The sequence below is a fragment of the Gadus chalcogrammus genome, chromosome 14, assembly GCF_026213295.1.
Source record: "Gadus chalcogrammus isolate NIFS_2021 chromosome 14, NIFS_Gcha_1.0, whole genome shotgun sequence".
In the NCBI taxonomy this organism is placed as follows: domain Eukaryota; kingdom Metazoa; phylum Chordata; class Actinopteri; order Gadiformes; family Gadidae; genus Gadus; species Gadus chalcogrammus.
In genome coordinates, this window is record NC_079425.1 from 23767101 (window position 1) to 23782699 (window position 15599).

General features: G+C 45.4%; 4 protein-coding genes across 5 annotated transcripts in view; 2 read left to right on the forward strand and 2 right to left on the reverse strand.

The window, feature by feature from the left end:
- Positions 1 to 2835, reverse strand: part of LOC130403717 (transcription initiation factor TFIID subunit 4-like) — a 64721-nt gene extending 61886 nt beyond the window's left edge. The window contains exon 1 of the mRNA XM_056608138.1: positions 1427 to 2835. Within this exon, the coding sequence (XP_056464113.1) occupies positions 1427 to 2798 (1372 nt within the window). The 5' untranslated portion in view covers positions 2799 to 2835. The remainder of the gene's footprint in view (positions 1 to 1426) is intronic.
- A 360-nt stretch (positions 2836 to 3195) lies between these two features.
- Positions 3196 to 10158, forward strand: LOC130404097 (protein LSM14 homolog A-like). Of its 2 annotated transcripts, none has more exons than XM_056608711.1 (10): positions 3196 to 3690; positions 4194 to 4357; positions 4548 to 4692; positions 5058 to 5252; positions 5408 to 5485; positions 5654 to 5863; positions 6830 to 7013; positions 7149 to 7178; positions 7356 to 7593; positions 7970 to 8060. In XM_056608711.1, exons 1-10 carry the CDS (start codon positions 3567 to 3569, stop codon positions 7991 to 7993), a joined length of 1392 nt encoding a protein of 463 aa, XP_056464686.1. In that variant the 5' UTR covers positions 3196 to 3566; the 3' UTR covers positions 7994 to 8060. The 2 variants fall into 2 exon arrangements, with proteins under 2 accessions (XP_056464686.1, XP_056464687.1); XM_056608712.1 differs by having other exon boundaries at positions 3197 to 3690; positions 6830 to 7007; positions 7970 to 10158.
- Positions 10159 to 10308: 150 nt separating this feature from the next.
- Positions 10309 to 13622, forward strand: ss18l2 (ss18, like 2). The gene is made up of 4 exons (XM_056608713.1): positions 10309 to 10470; positions 10970 to 11046; positions 11674 to 11758; positions 11850 to 13622. The coding sequence occupies exons 1-4, from the start codon at positions 10402 to 10404 to the stop codon at positions 11904 to 11906; spliced, it is 288 nt and encodes a 95-aa protein (XP_056464688.1). The 5' UTR covers positions 10309 to 10401; the 3' UTR covers positions 11907 to 13622.
- The window catches only part of LOC130404100 (granule associated Rac and RHOG effector protein 1-like), a 39430-nt gene continuing 34557 nt past the window's right edge, over positions 10727 to 15599 (reverse strand). The window contains exon 15 of the mRNA XM_056608714.1: positions 10727 to 15410. Coding sequence (XP_056464689.1) covers positions 14949 to 15410 — 462 coding nt within the window. The 3' untranslated portion in view covers positions 10727 to 14948. The remainder of the gene's footprint in view (positions 15411 to 15599) is intronic.

Sequence of the window (15599 nt, forward strand, 5' to 3'; positions counted from 1 at the left end):
ACATTCTTTATCAAATTTAGATATAATTCAATGTTTTGCTTGCTTTGTTTATGTTTTGATTTAGTTTTCCAAACTTTGGCAAACTTTTTCCAAAAAATATTAAATATTTTTTTAATTACCAAACTCATTTACTTTGAAGGTCTTATAAACCATCAACACCTTAAAAATATTGTGTGAAGGTTGTTGTGATATAGTGTTCCTGTCAGATAAAGTTAAAGAAAAAGTTGAAATGTATCAAATAAGAGCAGTTGATAATAATCAATACTCAAGGTAACTGTCACTGTAGGGCAAAATATGTTTACATAACAGCTGCAAAACAAAACATGGACTAAGCAAACATATTTGTGACACATTTAAAACTATATATATACTCAAGACTTTCACATTGAGGTAAAACATACTTGTACTTGATGACATCTAATGGTTCAAAGCAGTCATTGCATAATCGTGTATGCTAGAACTCATCTCAGTTATTGATAGTAAGTGACTCTACACATAGAATTCAACCACAGAAGGGAGGGCTGCATGAGGTTACAGCTTGAGGCTACCGTTTTAAAATATTTTTATAATTTTAAAAGAAACGCTTAAACATGAATTCTGAGCGGGAATGTCATACCAAATACAGAATTGAAGAGTACAGGTTTTTATTCAGGCGTTTTGTAAGAAGCCTCATATTGTTTCATTATATCTACTGATGTAGGTTCCCATTGGATATTCCTCTATAATGTATCTTGCATTGACAGAAACAATTGGCCCAGAACTTTATTACAATTTTAGATTATAATTTTCTGGAATTTTCTTTGCACTGACACTTAGCAGTGGATCAGTGCATTATGAAACTTGGGCTCATATTCTCTAGGTCAGTCAAACAAAGCTCTTGGTGATTATGAATTGTGGCAAATATAAGGATTCTTATTGTGTATCTTCATGCAAGCTGATTTCATAAATACTTTGAATGGAACTGCGTTCTGCTAGGAGATATAGCTCTAAAGACCTTCTAAGGATATAACGCCTTTCATTGACTAAATCAAAAGGTTTCAAACATTTAATACACATAATTGATTATTGTTGTTATTAGAACTGACACTTGTGACAAAATGCCGTGCTTTAGTATTCAGAGAAGCACTTTGATATGCCCCAATCATTGCCGTGGGATTGTCTCTGTAGTGTATGAAGCTGAGCAAGTCCAGTCTCTTAATAAGCAGGAATCATATACCTGCTGAATGCATTTATTGCAAATCCAAATAGCCTACAGAGATGGCAAGTTTTCTTAACACAAACGATTCCCCAGAAAATCAACCCCCAGTCTCCAACAACAACAAAAACACAAAGAAACGAACAACAATGATCACAACAACATTCTTCATCATGCCATTTTGGCATCTTTAACCCCTTGCGCTCCAGTCTCCGGCATGAAACACCTTACCCTGAGGAATGGTAAAGCCAGAGGGCAGCTGGATGGTCGTCTGCGGTTGAGGCGCCCTGACAATCAACTGTTGTGGAGCTACAATCCTTTGAGGAGGTGCAGTCAGCCCGGGACGGGGCTGACACTGTGCAGCAGGGGTGGCCCCAACGGGTGCAGCCGAGGGAGCTGCCAGTCTGACCGTGTTCGTGTGCATGTTTGGTGCTGTCGTTTGCCCGCTCCCACTCAGAGTCGTCGCCACGCCGGCGGCACAGCCAGCCGCGGTGGTGGGGGAACTTAACGTGGCTGCTGTTGTTAACACAACAGAAGAAGAACAGGTGCTTATTACAGAACTCGTGTTGCATGATTGACTCGCCATGGCGGTTTTATGGTGAGACTCGTCTGTTTTGGAAACCGAAGTGTTAAGCGTCAACGCTGCGTTGTGGTTGAGCTGTGCACCGGGGGAGGTGATGGGTCCTAAACGCGCCCCTTGCTGGACAAGAGCAGACACCGTGGTGCCGTTGCCATTCTGGGCTATGCTTGCCACGATATGATTGGGAAGTCTGTGCAGCGCTATGGTAGGCGTGCCCCGATCGAGAGCACCACACGACTGACCTGCTGCTGGCACGCTGCTGGCGTTAGACAAGGTAACAGTCGCGGGGGTTCTACTACATGATGCTGTCCCTGCTCTCAGAATAGGGTTTGCTGCACTTGTACACCCGGCTGCAGGGCTAGCGAGTTCGGACGCCGAGGCACCAGCGCTAGTCCGCCGCGTTGACACCGCTCCTCCGGTTAAACTCTTGATCCGAGCGGACGCGCTCCTCTTTGACGCGACGGTGGCGCGTTTCCTCGGAGGATTAGTGGGTCTCGTGCCACCACTCGGAGATAAAGCGGTTACCATGGGACCCGGAGCCGCGGTGCTGATGCTGATTCGAGACGGTGCCAAAGTTGACAGAGCGGAGGCGTTCGATGTTGTGATTGATGTATCACGGGGAGGCGAGCCGCTGCTGGCGTTTGCTTTTTGGTCGGCGACAACAGTGACAGAAGCCTCGTCCAGCGGTGGCGGAGAGCTCGGTGGGGATGCTCGGACGGGTTTCTCCGAGCTGATGCCTTTACAGTGGGTCCCCGGGTGCACGCCAGCTTTATGTCGCCCTCCTTGTTGTTGTTGTTGTTGTTCTAGTGTTGTGGTGCCCACTCGAGCTGGTAACGTTTTCCCCAAGTGATGGTTCGTGTTGCCAGCTGAGCCGTTGCCTCTGTTCTCCAGAAGTGTGTGTCCCTCTGTGTCGGCTTTGCTGTCGGCTAGTTGTGACTCCAGAGATCCCACCAAATCGCTCACCGCTTTCTCGTCCACCTCTGAAAAGAGCATATCTTCCAGGGGGTCTGAGGCGCCCGCCATCTCTGATCGAGGATTGCTGTACAAAAAAAAAAAAAAAAAACATTTTGTACATTGCGCGTGCGTGTTACTATGCATTGTGGGAATGAATCTGACGTCATGAAATAAAAAAAAAATGATATTTTGGTAACATCTCGGAGTTTTTTTTTGTTTTTTTAACGCGAAATATAATCCCTCCAACAGACACAACACATCGAAATGGTTTAATCAATGACATGTTTAAACAAAGCACTCGAGACATTTAGAATATTAATGTTAATTTAGAAAAACAATTATAGAATATATTGATTTTTATTTATTATAAATTGGACCTGCGTTAGAATAGTGATTCAGGATTTTATGGAGGCGGGATAAGAGAGTAGAAATGGGTCTCGTGTGTAGTATCGCGATATCTTACGGTAAATGGATAAAAAACCTTGATTCATCACATTTGGCATTTAATATAACTACTTCGTTGAACGAGGAACTAAAATATGCGCAATTCACCATTTAAAAACGACACAGCCGTGAAAAGCGATTAGAACAGGAGGGACGGTTCGTGACGACGGAACCAAAAGCCAGTCTCCCAGGATGCACCGCGCCCGGTGAAGGAAGATGAAAACGGCCATGTCGTGGTAGCAGCTTGTGGCTCAACGAACGGGGTACACGTCGTCAAAAGTCGCCCTAAAACACCGACCGTGGTGGTACTGGAGGTACAGGAGTTTGGCGTCGAGGAGGCATCGGAAGAAAAATATTCAAAATCTCGCAATCACCCCCAAATAGGATATAAACATGAGCGGCGGCGGGACACCTTACATTGGCAGCAAAATTAGCCTGGTCTCGAAGGCCGAGATCCGCTATGAGGGGATTCTGTACACCATCGATACGGAGAACTCCACCGTGGCCCTAGCGAAAGGTAAGGTATCCTTGGGGTAGATGTCACTAAAAGCATACGTGTCACAAACGCTCATGAGTTTTTATGCACCACATACACAGCGAAAGACGGACACCACTTTGCGATGCTAGTTAGCTCTGTGGGCTAGCTCGTTAGCCGATCAAGTGGCTACGTGCCCACTCACTTCTTTGTTTACGTCCTTGCGAGCGTCTCTGCGGCTGAGCGTGGGCCGTCATAAACATCAAAGCACGGCCGCGAGGGATTTGTCTCGCTTTTGATTTAGAGTTCTTGGAAGCGGTTTTCCTAATAAGGCTAATCGATATATTTATCCCATTGGATAGAATGGGCTGTCCAGCCACTGTAACGTTTTGCATCAAGTGCGTTCTACATTGTGTTTTAATAACCGCTTTTTCATGCTCCCGAAGAAATGCATTAATTTTAATACATGGATGAAAGTTGGAAATACGTATCGACTCATTTATGACGTGCATTAATTATTTATTTTTCCTCTCTTACCCCTACAGTTCGTTCCTTCGGCACCGAAGACCGTCCCACTGAGAGGCCCATACCGCCCCGGGATGAGGTCTTCGAGTACATCATCTTCCGTGGCAGTGACATCAAAGACCTGACGGTCTGCGAGCCCCCCAAAGCCCCTGGCAGCGTGCACCAGGACCCGGCCATTGTCCAGGTCAGTAGTTAACAAGCGGATATAACACTTGTTTGGCGCAATAGATCCCGAAAGGGCAACGCTTACAGTTTCTGAAAAACCGATCCATCACCAACACAAACAACATGCGTGGGTGGCCTTGTTTCTCCTTTTGGACCATTGTGTACAGCAGAGTTCCTCTAACCTGATCAGTGTGTTCTGTGTTTTCTAGTCCTCTATTGCTACTGCTCCACCTCCGGTGCCCTCATTCCAGGCCCAGGGTCCATATGCCCCCTTCAGCAGAGCCGCGGCCCCCACCTACAGCCAGTTTGGTTCAGCCCCAATGCCACCTCAGCAGTTTGGTGCTGTCGGAGCAGGTTGGTACCACATCTCTACCCACTGGGGGTCTTTCAACCTGTGGGGGCTTTACCTGAAGTATTTGGAACTAAGACTGACTGACTACCTCTACTGTATGGATGGAGAGGGATGTGAGCAGAGATGTCAGAAGCCCAAAAAAGTCTAGATTCTTCATTCTTTAGTTACAGTTTGCACAAAGAAATGTGTATACTAAATTAGGCAGTAGCTTATTATGTGGAAGTGGAAGCAGTTGAAGCTGGTTATCTTTGTGGCTGGCAGGGACTGGTGCCAGGGGCGGTTGCTGAAGTCAGTTTAAACCCTAGGGCGTGTTGTGTTGCCCCCTGTTGTCAACCCTCCTCATCCACCCGTCTGCACCTTTTTCCAGGACATGGAAGCCCTCAGCCGGAGCCGCTGCCTAAAAGTCCCCCCCTGGAGCAGGCGGTGCAGGCCCCGGCCTCCGCGGCCCCGGCCGCCTCAATGGGACACAGGAGCAACGTGGGCCCCGGGGCTCCCAGGTCCTCCGCCAGCACAGCGGCCTCCGGGAGCCAGAGGCCCCCAGACCTCCTGGAGCAGAGGAAGGGTGAGACCTTGACCTTCTGACAGGACCCAGTCTGGGCGTCTCTCCCTCTCATTCCAGGGGGATGCCAAGTCCTTTTTAAATGGTCTCATTGGTGCCGTTTATGCCCGAGCCCTTCCACATCCCCGTCCTAACATCTTGTCTTTTCTGCGGCGTAGCGCCTGAGGTCCAGAAAGGGCCAGACGAGCACTTGGGTACGATGGAGAACCGGGACCCAAACCGCCGTCATAATAACTGTAAGTTAGTCACGCGTGTGATGCTGTCGGAAAATATCAAGTTTTCAATGATGTTCGGAAAATTTATGGAAGTTAATAAGCATGAAGCATGAAGCTTGTCTCTGGTTCCAGCTGGACAGCCCACTAAACCGGTGATGCTAAAAGCTTTTGTTCCCTGGACGTGACCAGGGAACCAATCACGTGACCCCTCTAGTTTCCAAGGCGGCGCCCCCCCTAATCGGCGCGGGCGCGGCGGAGGCATCCGGGGCCGCGGGCGGTTCAACGTGCGCCGGGACGGCCCGGTGAAGTTCGAGGAGGACTTTGACTTCGAGACGGCCAACGCTCAGTTCAACAAGGACGAGATCGACAAGGAGCTCCAGAGCAAGCTCAAGCTGAAGGGTACGGGGTTCATCGCTGCCTCTGTCATGCCAAATTTGTACCGGCTGCCAAATTTGTACCGGGCGCGTCATCCATACGTAATCCATTCCAAACCTGCATGGCAGCAGATGATCGCGTCGTCCGTTGCCGGGCAGGTTGCAAAAAACATTCGCGCTCATGTTGCCAAAGAGGAAATAACAAAATACAGTTAACGGATCGCTAGATAATGTAATGTTTTGTTGGGTTCCTTAATAAACACACGATGTATCTTGGAACAGACATCAACATGCAGCGCGCCAATCCAACTGCGCATGCTCCGTGTGACGGTCTAATAACTGATGTTGATATCATTACAGATAACACTTGTTTTTACTTTATATTTGTATTGTATTTAATTGTTTAATCAAATTTAGCAAGTAAACTGAGTGTTTAAAGCAGGTCAAGGACGAAATAGCACAATACAGATAACGGATCGCTAGATAGAAGGTTCGCGAATGTTCACGTCATTCGACGCGATCATCTGTTGCCAGGCAGATTTGGAGTGGATTACGTATGGATGACGCGCCTGGTACAAATTTGGCATGACACCTCCACTAAGAATACCCAGCACTGTACTGGGCAATAAAGGATTGTTTTGTATCCATTAAGGGCCTAGTGTCAGAGGTCCCTGCATTTCGACAGAATAACTTGGTCTAGGACAGCTCTCAGAAACCCTGTCTATCGTTTGACACTGCTGTGCCTTAAGCAAGGGTCTGCAAGTATGATCGCATGTTAGCCATCAGTTCCCAAGGAAATCGATGCAGTACTAATTGTAACTGCATATACAGAACTTGCAAAGGATTTCCCCTTGAGCAGCCGCCCGGCCAGGTTCTCCTGCTACAATGGAAAATCAATGAGGGTTTTAAGAACGGCTGCATTATGTATGGATCCAACTATTGACGTTGCAGTTAAAGCGGTGTAATGAGTGTGATTAAATACAACCTCCAGACACTGAGAAACCGGAGAAGGCTCTGAACGGAGAGGAGAAGGTGGTGGACCCGGCGGCTGCGGAGCAGCAGCAGCCGCCCACTGAGGCCGCCGCGGAAGAGGAGGAGGCTGGGTCCGCCTCCTGTTACTACGACAAGACCAAGTCCTTCTTCGACAATCTGTCCTGTGATGATTTAAGGTACGGGTACGTCGCATCATCCTTTATAAACAACACTGTGGAGAGTACTAAAACACCCATACTTAACGCAGGGCGCTTTGGATAAAAGCGTAATGCCCTGAATGTAAATGTAATGCCGTGGTCGTTGCTTCTGTGTCTTAGGAAAGGGGGCGGAGACAGAGGATACTCAAAGTAAGTGATTTTTCTTTTTCTGTATCGGCAGAGTTAAAAGGCCTCCCAATTATCACGTGCCCATTACGAGGTGTAAGGAACAGTTCGACGTTCTGCCCTGCCGTCCCAGTGAAGGCCTCGACCCCCACACTCCACCAGTCTGACCGCAGGGCCTAATGCCGTGCTCTTCTCCCCCAGGGACCGGAGGCCCACCTGGGCCGAGGAGAGGCGGACGAACGCCGAGACCTTCGGCCTGCCCATGAGACACAGCCGTGGGAGAGGCTACCGCGGCCGCGGGGGCATGGGGCCCCGTGGCGGCAGGGGCCGACCCATCAGCAGGGGGTCCTTCGGGCCGCCCCGCGGGGCCCCCCCCGGGTTCCGGGCTGGGTTCAGAGGAGGGAGAGGAGGCCGGGAGTTCAACGACTTTGAATACAGGGTGAATCCATGAGCTTTATCGGTCTGGTTGATGTTGGACTAGCAGGACTCGTTTTAGATGACCATTGAAGGGATGACACTAGAAAGGGCTTTTTAGATTACTAGTATTTGAAAGTGTAAAGGACCACTTATTCAAGCTATATTACATTTAGGGAATTTAGCCGATGCTTTTATCCGTAGCGACTTACAATAAGTACATTTGGTCAGAAGAAGGAGAAACAATATATCGCTGTCGGTACAGTGAGGATGTTCATAGAACAAAGGGCCAGGAACTTACAATTGTTAGGTTAACCCATTCCCCGTAGACAACAAAGATGTTTACTCATCTCGAGTGGTCTTCAATACTAACCGTGTTTTTGCTTGTCTTTTTCCCCCAGAGGGACAACAAGGTGGCTGCATAGTACTACAACGGCACTGAACCAACGAGGAATCCTAGTCCTACCCCATTACCAACGGCCCCCATGAGATGCAATGTTCAGAACGACCAGACAAAAGGAATGAAGACACTGTTAAATTAGTCACCAGCACTAGGGTCACCGTCTTGACTTCAGCAGGTGTGAGTACGTCTTCTTCACCCGGAATTTTTTTTCCTCAAAAGTTTTGTTACATGGTTATCAACAAAAGGACAAGAGCAAAAAATATGTACATATGTTTTTGGTGGAAATAATTCAGTATTTTTGCATCACCTCCAATTTTGTTTCTTACTAAAGTGGTCTTTGATATTGCTGTTGTATGTGAAAGATGGATACAGGAAGTCCACTAATACTGTGAGTACTCTGATCGATATCCATGTGATCAATAGCTTTATTCTTTTCCCTCCTTTTTTTTGATATATATTCAGTGATGTATGACGGCACCAAATTCACCAGTTGTCACCCCTGTTATGTTCCCCCTTCGCTGCTCTTAACCTGGCCCTCATAGTTTCGCTCGCCGCTTTCATTTGAGATGATTTACTAGGATAAAACTAAGGCCTGGCTAAATAAAGTCATGGCACGTTGTCCAATACATGCGTTTCTTTGATGAATGTCTTGCTCATCTCAAAATGTGTGTGCCCCTAAGCAAATTGTGCCTGCCCCTTTGACTTGCATATTCAGGATTGAATGCTGGGTCATTGACCCTTTTGTTAAGTCATTTTAAACTTGACTTGATTTAGTTACATACTTGTTTTATGGTGTGAAATGAATTGCAAGAAGATGCAGGCCGCCAACAATTGAGTATAACAGGATTGAATACTCACTTTATTATATCTCGATTATTTGGGAGAATCTAATGTGCCGATATCATTTGACCTTGAGGAATATTGTCTGCCCCGCCCCACAATTCAAGTTGAACTGAAGTACTTCAGAATGTTTACAACTAAATAATTGATAGGCCTGTCCAGTCAATGTACCAGAATGTCAAAAAGCAATTGATTAACTTGTTCACTAATGGTAATAATTTGACCCGGCGGGCTGCATATCTTTCAGTGCCACTTGTTTTTGTTCTTTTGAGTTATAGATTGTCAGCTAGTAGATAACTTTATTTCCCTTTTTAAGTGTCATTTATATCTTTCTTTGTCCCCCCCCCTTTGTAATTACAATCAGACATTTGTACTCCAAAGTGATGAAACGCTTTAGTCATAAGGTTGGGGGACTGGAAATGTGAACCTTTTTGAATGTTGTCTGATGCAGAAGAATACAGTTGATACAAACGGCACCGTATTCCCTCCAGTATTCATTGCTCCATTTTGTTTTAATTGTCTTTTTGTATTCTGCATTTTCTCTTCATAATTGAGCAGTGATAACTGGATTCCAGGCCATGTTTCGGAGAGCAGGCTGATTATGGTTTTCGCATTCTTGTCTCGCCATCATTTTCTGTCAGTACTTAAGGGAGTACCCTCAGAGTGGTATATTTTTACGGCTCTCCCTTTAACTTAATTACCTTATGACAAATGTATCACTAGCACTAGTGCAAGATCTGGGTGGCTTCAGTAGCTGGGAAACAGGCAACCTGTATGAGAAACGTGCGATTTGTTAGGGGTGTTGTACACTGAATACTGCATGATGGCCACAGAAAGCATTGAATATGCAGGAAGGCAGGGATTGGGATTTTGCAATAACAGTGTAAGCCTCGAAGATAAATGAAGATTCCAACGTTGCATATTTAGCTTCTCTAAACAGACATGTTTTCATTATTGTTACTGCTAATTGAAAAATTGTTAATCGGAAAGTTTTCTTGAACATGTAAAGCATTACGTACTGTCAACGTGTTGCCCTCGTTTAAAAATGTTTTTACTTAAGATAAAGAGTTGTTAAATATCTGTGTTCTCCTGTGTCTTTATTGTGTTTGCAAAATTCTGTTCATTAGCTAATTATGTTCTAGGCCCTGTATGTTCATAGGTCCTCCAATACATCAATGATTTATTTTAGTGCTGCATTTACTTTATTTAGTTGCCGAATCTACACATTTGACACATTGATGTAGTTCCACTCATGTACTCAAGGTGGCAGCGACGTTCTCTTCTGTTCAACGTTTGGCTCAACTCAAAACGCATGTCGTTTCCAAATTTGTAATTAAATGCCTTCTTAAAGTACAGATGTGATAAGTCTTAACTTCATTCTCAATGATTACGTGTAGATCAGGCCAAACAGTGGTTCACACAGCAAACAGGTCGTCGTTAGTATTGCAGTTGGCAGAGTCGCGCATATGACGTGGTCGTGCTTTTGGGCACCGCTGGTTCCCCGTAGAACAGCACCACACATTACACCAACATCACAACCGTACGCTGTAGTTTGATAGCTGATAACGTTAGCCGCTGAATAGAAGGGCCATGTCGGTGGTTTTTGTGCCGAAGAGACTACGAGGAACGGCTACAATCAACCAAGAAACCATACAGAGAGTAAGAAACTTGTAGAACAGAGCTAACGGCTAGCTCTACATCAGTGTTACATCGCTCATGTTAAATGCTACTGACTCGGGCTGCATTACAAATTGCATCATACTTTTTACTTTAAGTACGTACTGCAGTGACCCTTTACAAAGTGCGTACTGTTGTATACAATTGGGATATAATCAAGGTGATGTCCCTGAACATTACACCTGGAGGGCCACTATGGATTGAGATGCAGAATAGCCCAAAAAAGCATGCTGGCTTGCCTGCTGCGAAATGCGACCGGATTTGCAACATCCTGTAATATTTGCATACTGAATTGTCCATATTATGTAATCTATCTTTTTCTGGCATACTATTTTTGTATGTGTGTCAGCCTTTAAAGATATGTTTGTGTTATTGCTGTTCAGTCTGGTTTCAACATTAATTGATAAAAAATAATCCTAATATGGGTCTGTGTGGTCAAACGTCCTCACACATCCGGTCCGGTGTCTGGTTCTCTCCTCAGTTGCTGGAGGAGAACGACCAGCTGATCCGCTGCATCGCAGAGTACCAGCAGAAGGGGAGAGCGGTGGAGTGTGTTCAGTAAGTAACGTCCATAGAAACCACACCAAGAACCGTGCGGTGTTTCATCCTAAGTCTAATGTATAGTAGTGGTGCCGAGATGATGCCTCATGAAACGTCAAAGCCTCGCAGCCAGATGAACCATCAAAGTGGTTCGACCTCGAAGCTTGAAATGAGTACGCTAGGGACACCTAGTGGTGAATGAAATGATGAAAGAAAGAGTTTCCTGTGATGATGTGATGTTTGCTTCGTACAACATCAAGACGTTTAAGAATTAAAGTCATTTCAGTGATACGTGTGAGTGTGCCGTTCATAAATATCTCCCGAGCTCATGGTAGAGAACAAATCATTTTTAAGTCATCCCGGGCAAAATAGATTGTCTTATAACTACAGTAGCCTACTAATAATTGTAATAATAAAACTGCATGATGACTGAGAATGAGTGTGATTAATTACATAGCCATAAAAGTGATCTTGGAACTGGGTAACGTCACACGCTACGTCATTTCGCCTATGTGAATCCTACTCGATACGGAGCTTCGCTGGGGGAGGAGCCGAGGTACTCGACACACGCCCCGATGCCTCGACGCAAACCATAACATCACTAATGTATAGTAATATAAAAGTACAAAACTTCAATCACTACAGATACCAACAGATTCTGCATCGCAACATCGTCTATCTGGCCACCATCGCAGACGCTAGTCCCGACATCCCGATGGAAGCTGTGAATGTAAGAAATCTCTGGTCAATTTTAAGTGAGGGGTCAATGCAAGTGTTTGGTACGATTCCTAAAGATGGTTTTAAATCGATTTGTTTTCCAGCCTAACGGTGGAGCGGCTCCGTCGGCGACCCCCGCCAACAAAGTGATGGAAAGCTGATGGACTTCTGACACACTGGCGTGTTGATTTGAAGACGGACTATTTTTCTAGGATTGTTTTGTACATTTGTGGACAAAGCCAAGTTTTGTTCTGAATCGGATGGTACTTGTGAAAAATGACCATTAAATGGTTGGTATAATGGAAAACCATTTGCTCTGAATTCCTCAGTACGAATCACCAGCTGTGAAAGTGCTAATGTAAATACTTTTTTTAGTTTTAACATTAAAATGTTATTTTAAATTATTTTGTCTTTGTCTAAACGTTGAATCATTTGTTATATTATAAAGGATTCACTAGAGGCTATTCATGTAGGATCAACATTGCAGTCATAAATGACCACTGTCAAAACCAACTCAGACACAAAGGCATCGTAGACAGAACATCCTAGGTGACGTGGTTCAGTATTCCGATCTTGGCATGTAGTTACAATATGAAATAGGCCTATAGATGGCGAGCAAGGCAATACGTTGGCTGTATCCTCAGGTTCATTTTCCTTAAAGGGGTGATGTTGTGCCACCAGGTGTGAGCGATTAGCCATTACAAGCCTTAAACAAGTGGGAGTGTCCACCTGTGTGTATGATGGATAGATAAGCAACATTTGCCACAGTCCAGTTGGTAGACTGATAGTCCAGGGTACGAAAGCCAATGGAGAATCCCACTTGAGACGTCACAAAAACACAGGAAAGGGCACTTTCAAACGGCTTGTAATGGTTAATTACTCACACCTGGTTGCATATCCCCCCTTTTACATGAAACCTATAATTCTCTGAAAACTTTAAGACCAAGGATGTGTGGATGGGCTGTAATACGTTGAATAATGCTTAAGTGCAAGGTTTACATTTCTAGCATCAGCTGATAAAAATAACCCTTGCATTACCAGTTAAACTTAAAATATGTTTCACAGCTTAATATTCATTTGTATATAGTGAAACGTTCGAGCACTTGGCAACGAACCATTTCAGGTAAGTATGCAAATAATGGCCATGGATCAAGCCACCAACATCATTTATTTCCACTCCGTAAATGCAAAGAATTCAATTAAGCAATTAGTTACACAAATACTAAAAAATACCTGTTATATCAGACAAAATATAGGAACTCTGAAGGGCCTGGTGTTAAAGATACAAAGGTAGTGTCATTGTGCCAAAGGACAGTGGGTTGGTTCTGGAGTACAATATCTATAAGACAGAAGAGGCTATTTTAATTGCTAGTTTTTTTTATTAATTTTCTTTTTTGCATTGCTGGTACACTTGGAAAGATTCGGTTGCCAGCTCAAAAGAACAGTAAGCAACGTAAGCCAAGCAGCCCCCCTTCATACCATCGATCAGGGCAACACGTTTTTTTTAGAAGCCACTAGTAAACCATTTGACACAGCTGAGAAATGCTAACCGTTACAGTCCAAAGGTCTTTAATTAATATCTCTAAAAAGGCTGCAACAGGTTGGGAGTTAACACAGACAAAAAAGCAACAAACCCTATATTTTGATTGTGCAAAGCACATTAACTATAAAAAGATATATATTTATATGTATATACAGCAAACAATTCTCTGTAAACATGGTAAGTATGTTAGTTTTTCGGAAAACATGGTGTCATCTCATAAATACAGGCAACATTGGCATCCGCAAAGATCACAAAAGGGTAACATTCTGGGCCTGTGAACACAGTCCATCGCCATAGAAACCAAGGAGGACGAGGGTTTGAAAACAGCCCCCGTCGCACACTATTGTCTTAGTGTCTACCATGGCGTATTTGGTAACCTTTATAGATATATGGTGTAGCTCTGTAGGAAAGAAAAACTAAATATGTGCTTTTCACATCTCAGGGCAGGAAAGAAAACAACGTATGTAATTATGTCTATAGTATACTAACATACAGTAATGGTATAACATGTAAGAAAATACAAAAATAAGATTAATACTGTCAATATTTGTACAAGAAAAATATTGTATCTTTTTTTTTTTTTAAATGGAACAAAAGTTAGGTTGTTGTCTTTTAACTCAGGAGTTAGTGTCAATCTGAAGCAAAAATGCTGATTAGGAAAGAGGAATTGAATTCCTTTCCATGTCGTCAAGACATTCCCTAAAGCTATTGTCAAGTAGGGCTCGTTAACTTTGCTGCTTATCAACGCACTAGTCTGTTCAACTCCTCCTCCTCCTCCTCTGCACCGGTAGTATTCTGAACAACGCTTTGGTTGGAAAAACAACAAAAACTCTATCAAGTGCGGTCCACACCAACCACCAGTCCGGGCTGCATCTCGTGACCCCCGTCTGCGGTTGAAAAAGTAGTGTAATTCCTCGCAAACGACACCCCTGCGACGATTTTATATTCACGCTGAGCCTGCTCAAAGCCTCTTAATAAAAAGGAGTAAATATTTATAGTTTCAACCTCGGTAATTTACAAGCCATGAAACAGTAGATGGAAGCTGTACTCTTGCATGAGATTTGGCAGTTACAGCTCAGTAGACACAGTATCATATAGAGTCCGGGCCGAGACGGAACTCCTCGTGCCCTCCCGTAACCCCCAACACACACACACACACACACACACACACACACACACACACACACACACACACACACACACACACACACACACACACACACACACACACACACACACACACACACACACACACACACACACACACAAAGAAGCAGAGTGGGCGACGGTAATGCGCGTCTCCAGCTCATGCCTGCGGACCCCGGCGTGAGTCGCGCCCCGCAGACAGAGAAACCCCCCACTAGGCCACCGGACGGCCACACTCGTTGCCATGACGCCACACTAACCGAACGCAGCGGATGTGTGACGTGGAAAAAAAATAATATATAGATCGATACAAATTGTTGAGCTAATATGTACACTTAAAGTAACACCACAGCACTCCCCCCATACCCCCCCTCACCCCCAAACACACCTCAACTCAAAAACATCCCAATTAAATATATCGGACTCGTTACAGTCCCCAAATCGGTTTGTTAGCATGTTAGCTCGTCAGACGCTAGAGGCCGTCCCCTGGGTCTCGAACCGCGGGCCCCGGGCCTCAGTACTGGTGAAGGTAGGAAGGCCTGTGCTCGTGTTTGACCGGGAAGGATTTGAATGCCTTGCTTATGGGTTTGGGCTGCTGCTGCTGCTGCTGGGAGAAGGGGAAGCCAGAGGACAGACCGGAGGAGAGACCAGAGGAGAGACCGGAGGAGAGACCAGAGGACAGACCAGAGGACAGACCAGAGGAGAGGCCAGAGGAGAGACCGGAGGAGAGACCAGAGGACAGACCAGAGGAGAGGCCAGAGGAGAGACCGGAGGAGAGACCGGAGGAGGGGGAGCAGTCGCCAGCCGTGGACCACACGGGAGACTGCAGCATCTGCATGGAGTCGCTCCACTGGGAGGCGGTCGGCATGTTCATCTGGTACAAGGAAGAGCTGGGATTGGGCAGCGTGTTGGCGCTGGCGTGCGCCGCCGTGTGCTGCCACGGCGCCTTGGGAGGCCACGTCTTGGTCTTGCTGTCCTGTGGACGGAGGACACGCCGTCTTAACGTCGGCAGACTCACAGGACAGTGGAGGGTCGTGTGCATGCGGTTCATCGTACCGAAGTGTCTACGTTGATTATGTACGATTCAAGGGTATCAGAAGTTCTCAAGTCTAAGGTGACGTCGATCTGAATTATCCTACACGTAAATCTTTCTTGTTTCATCCTG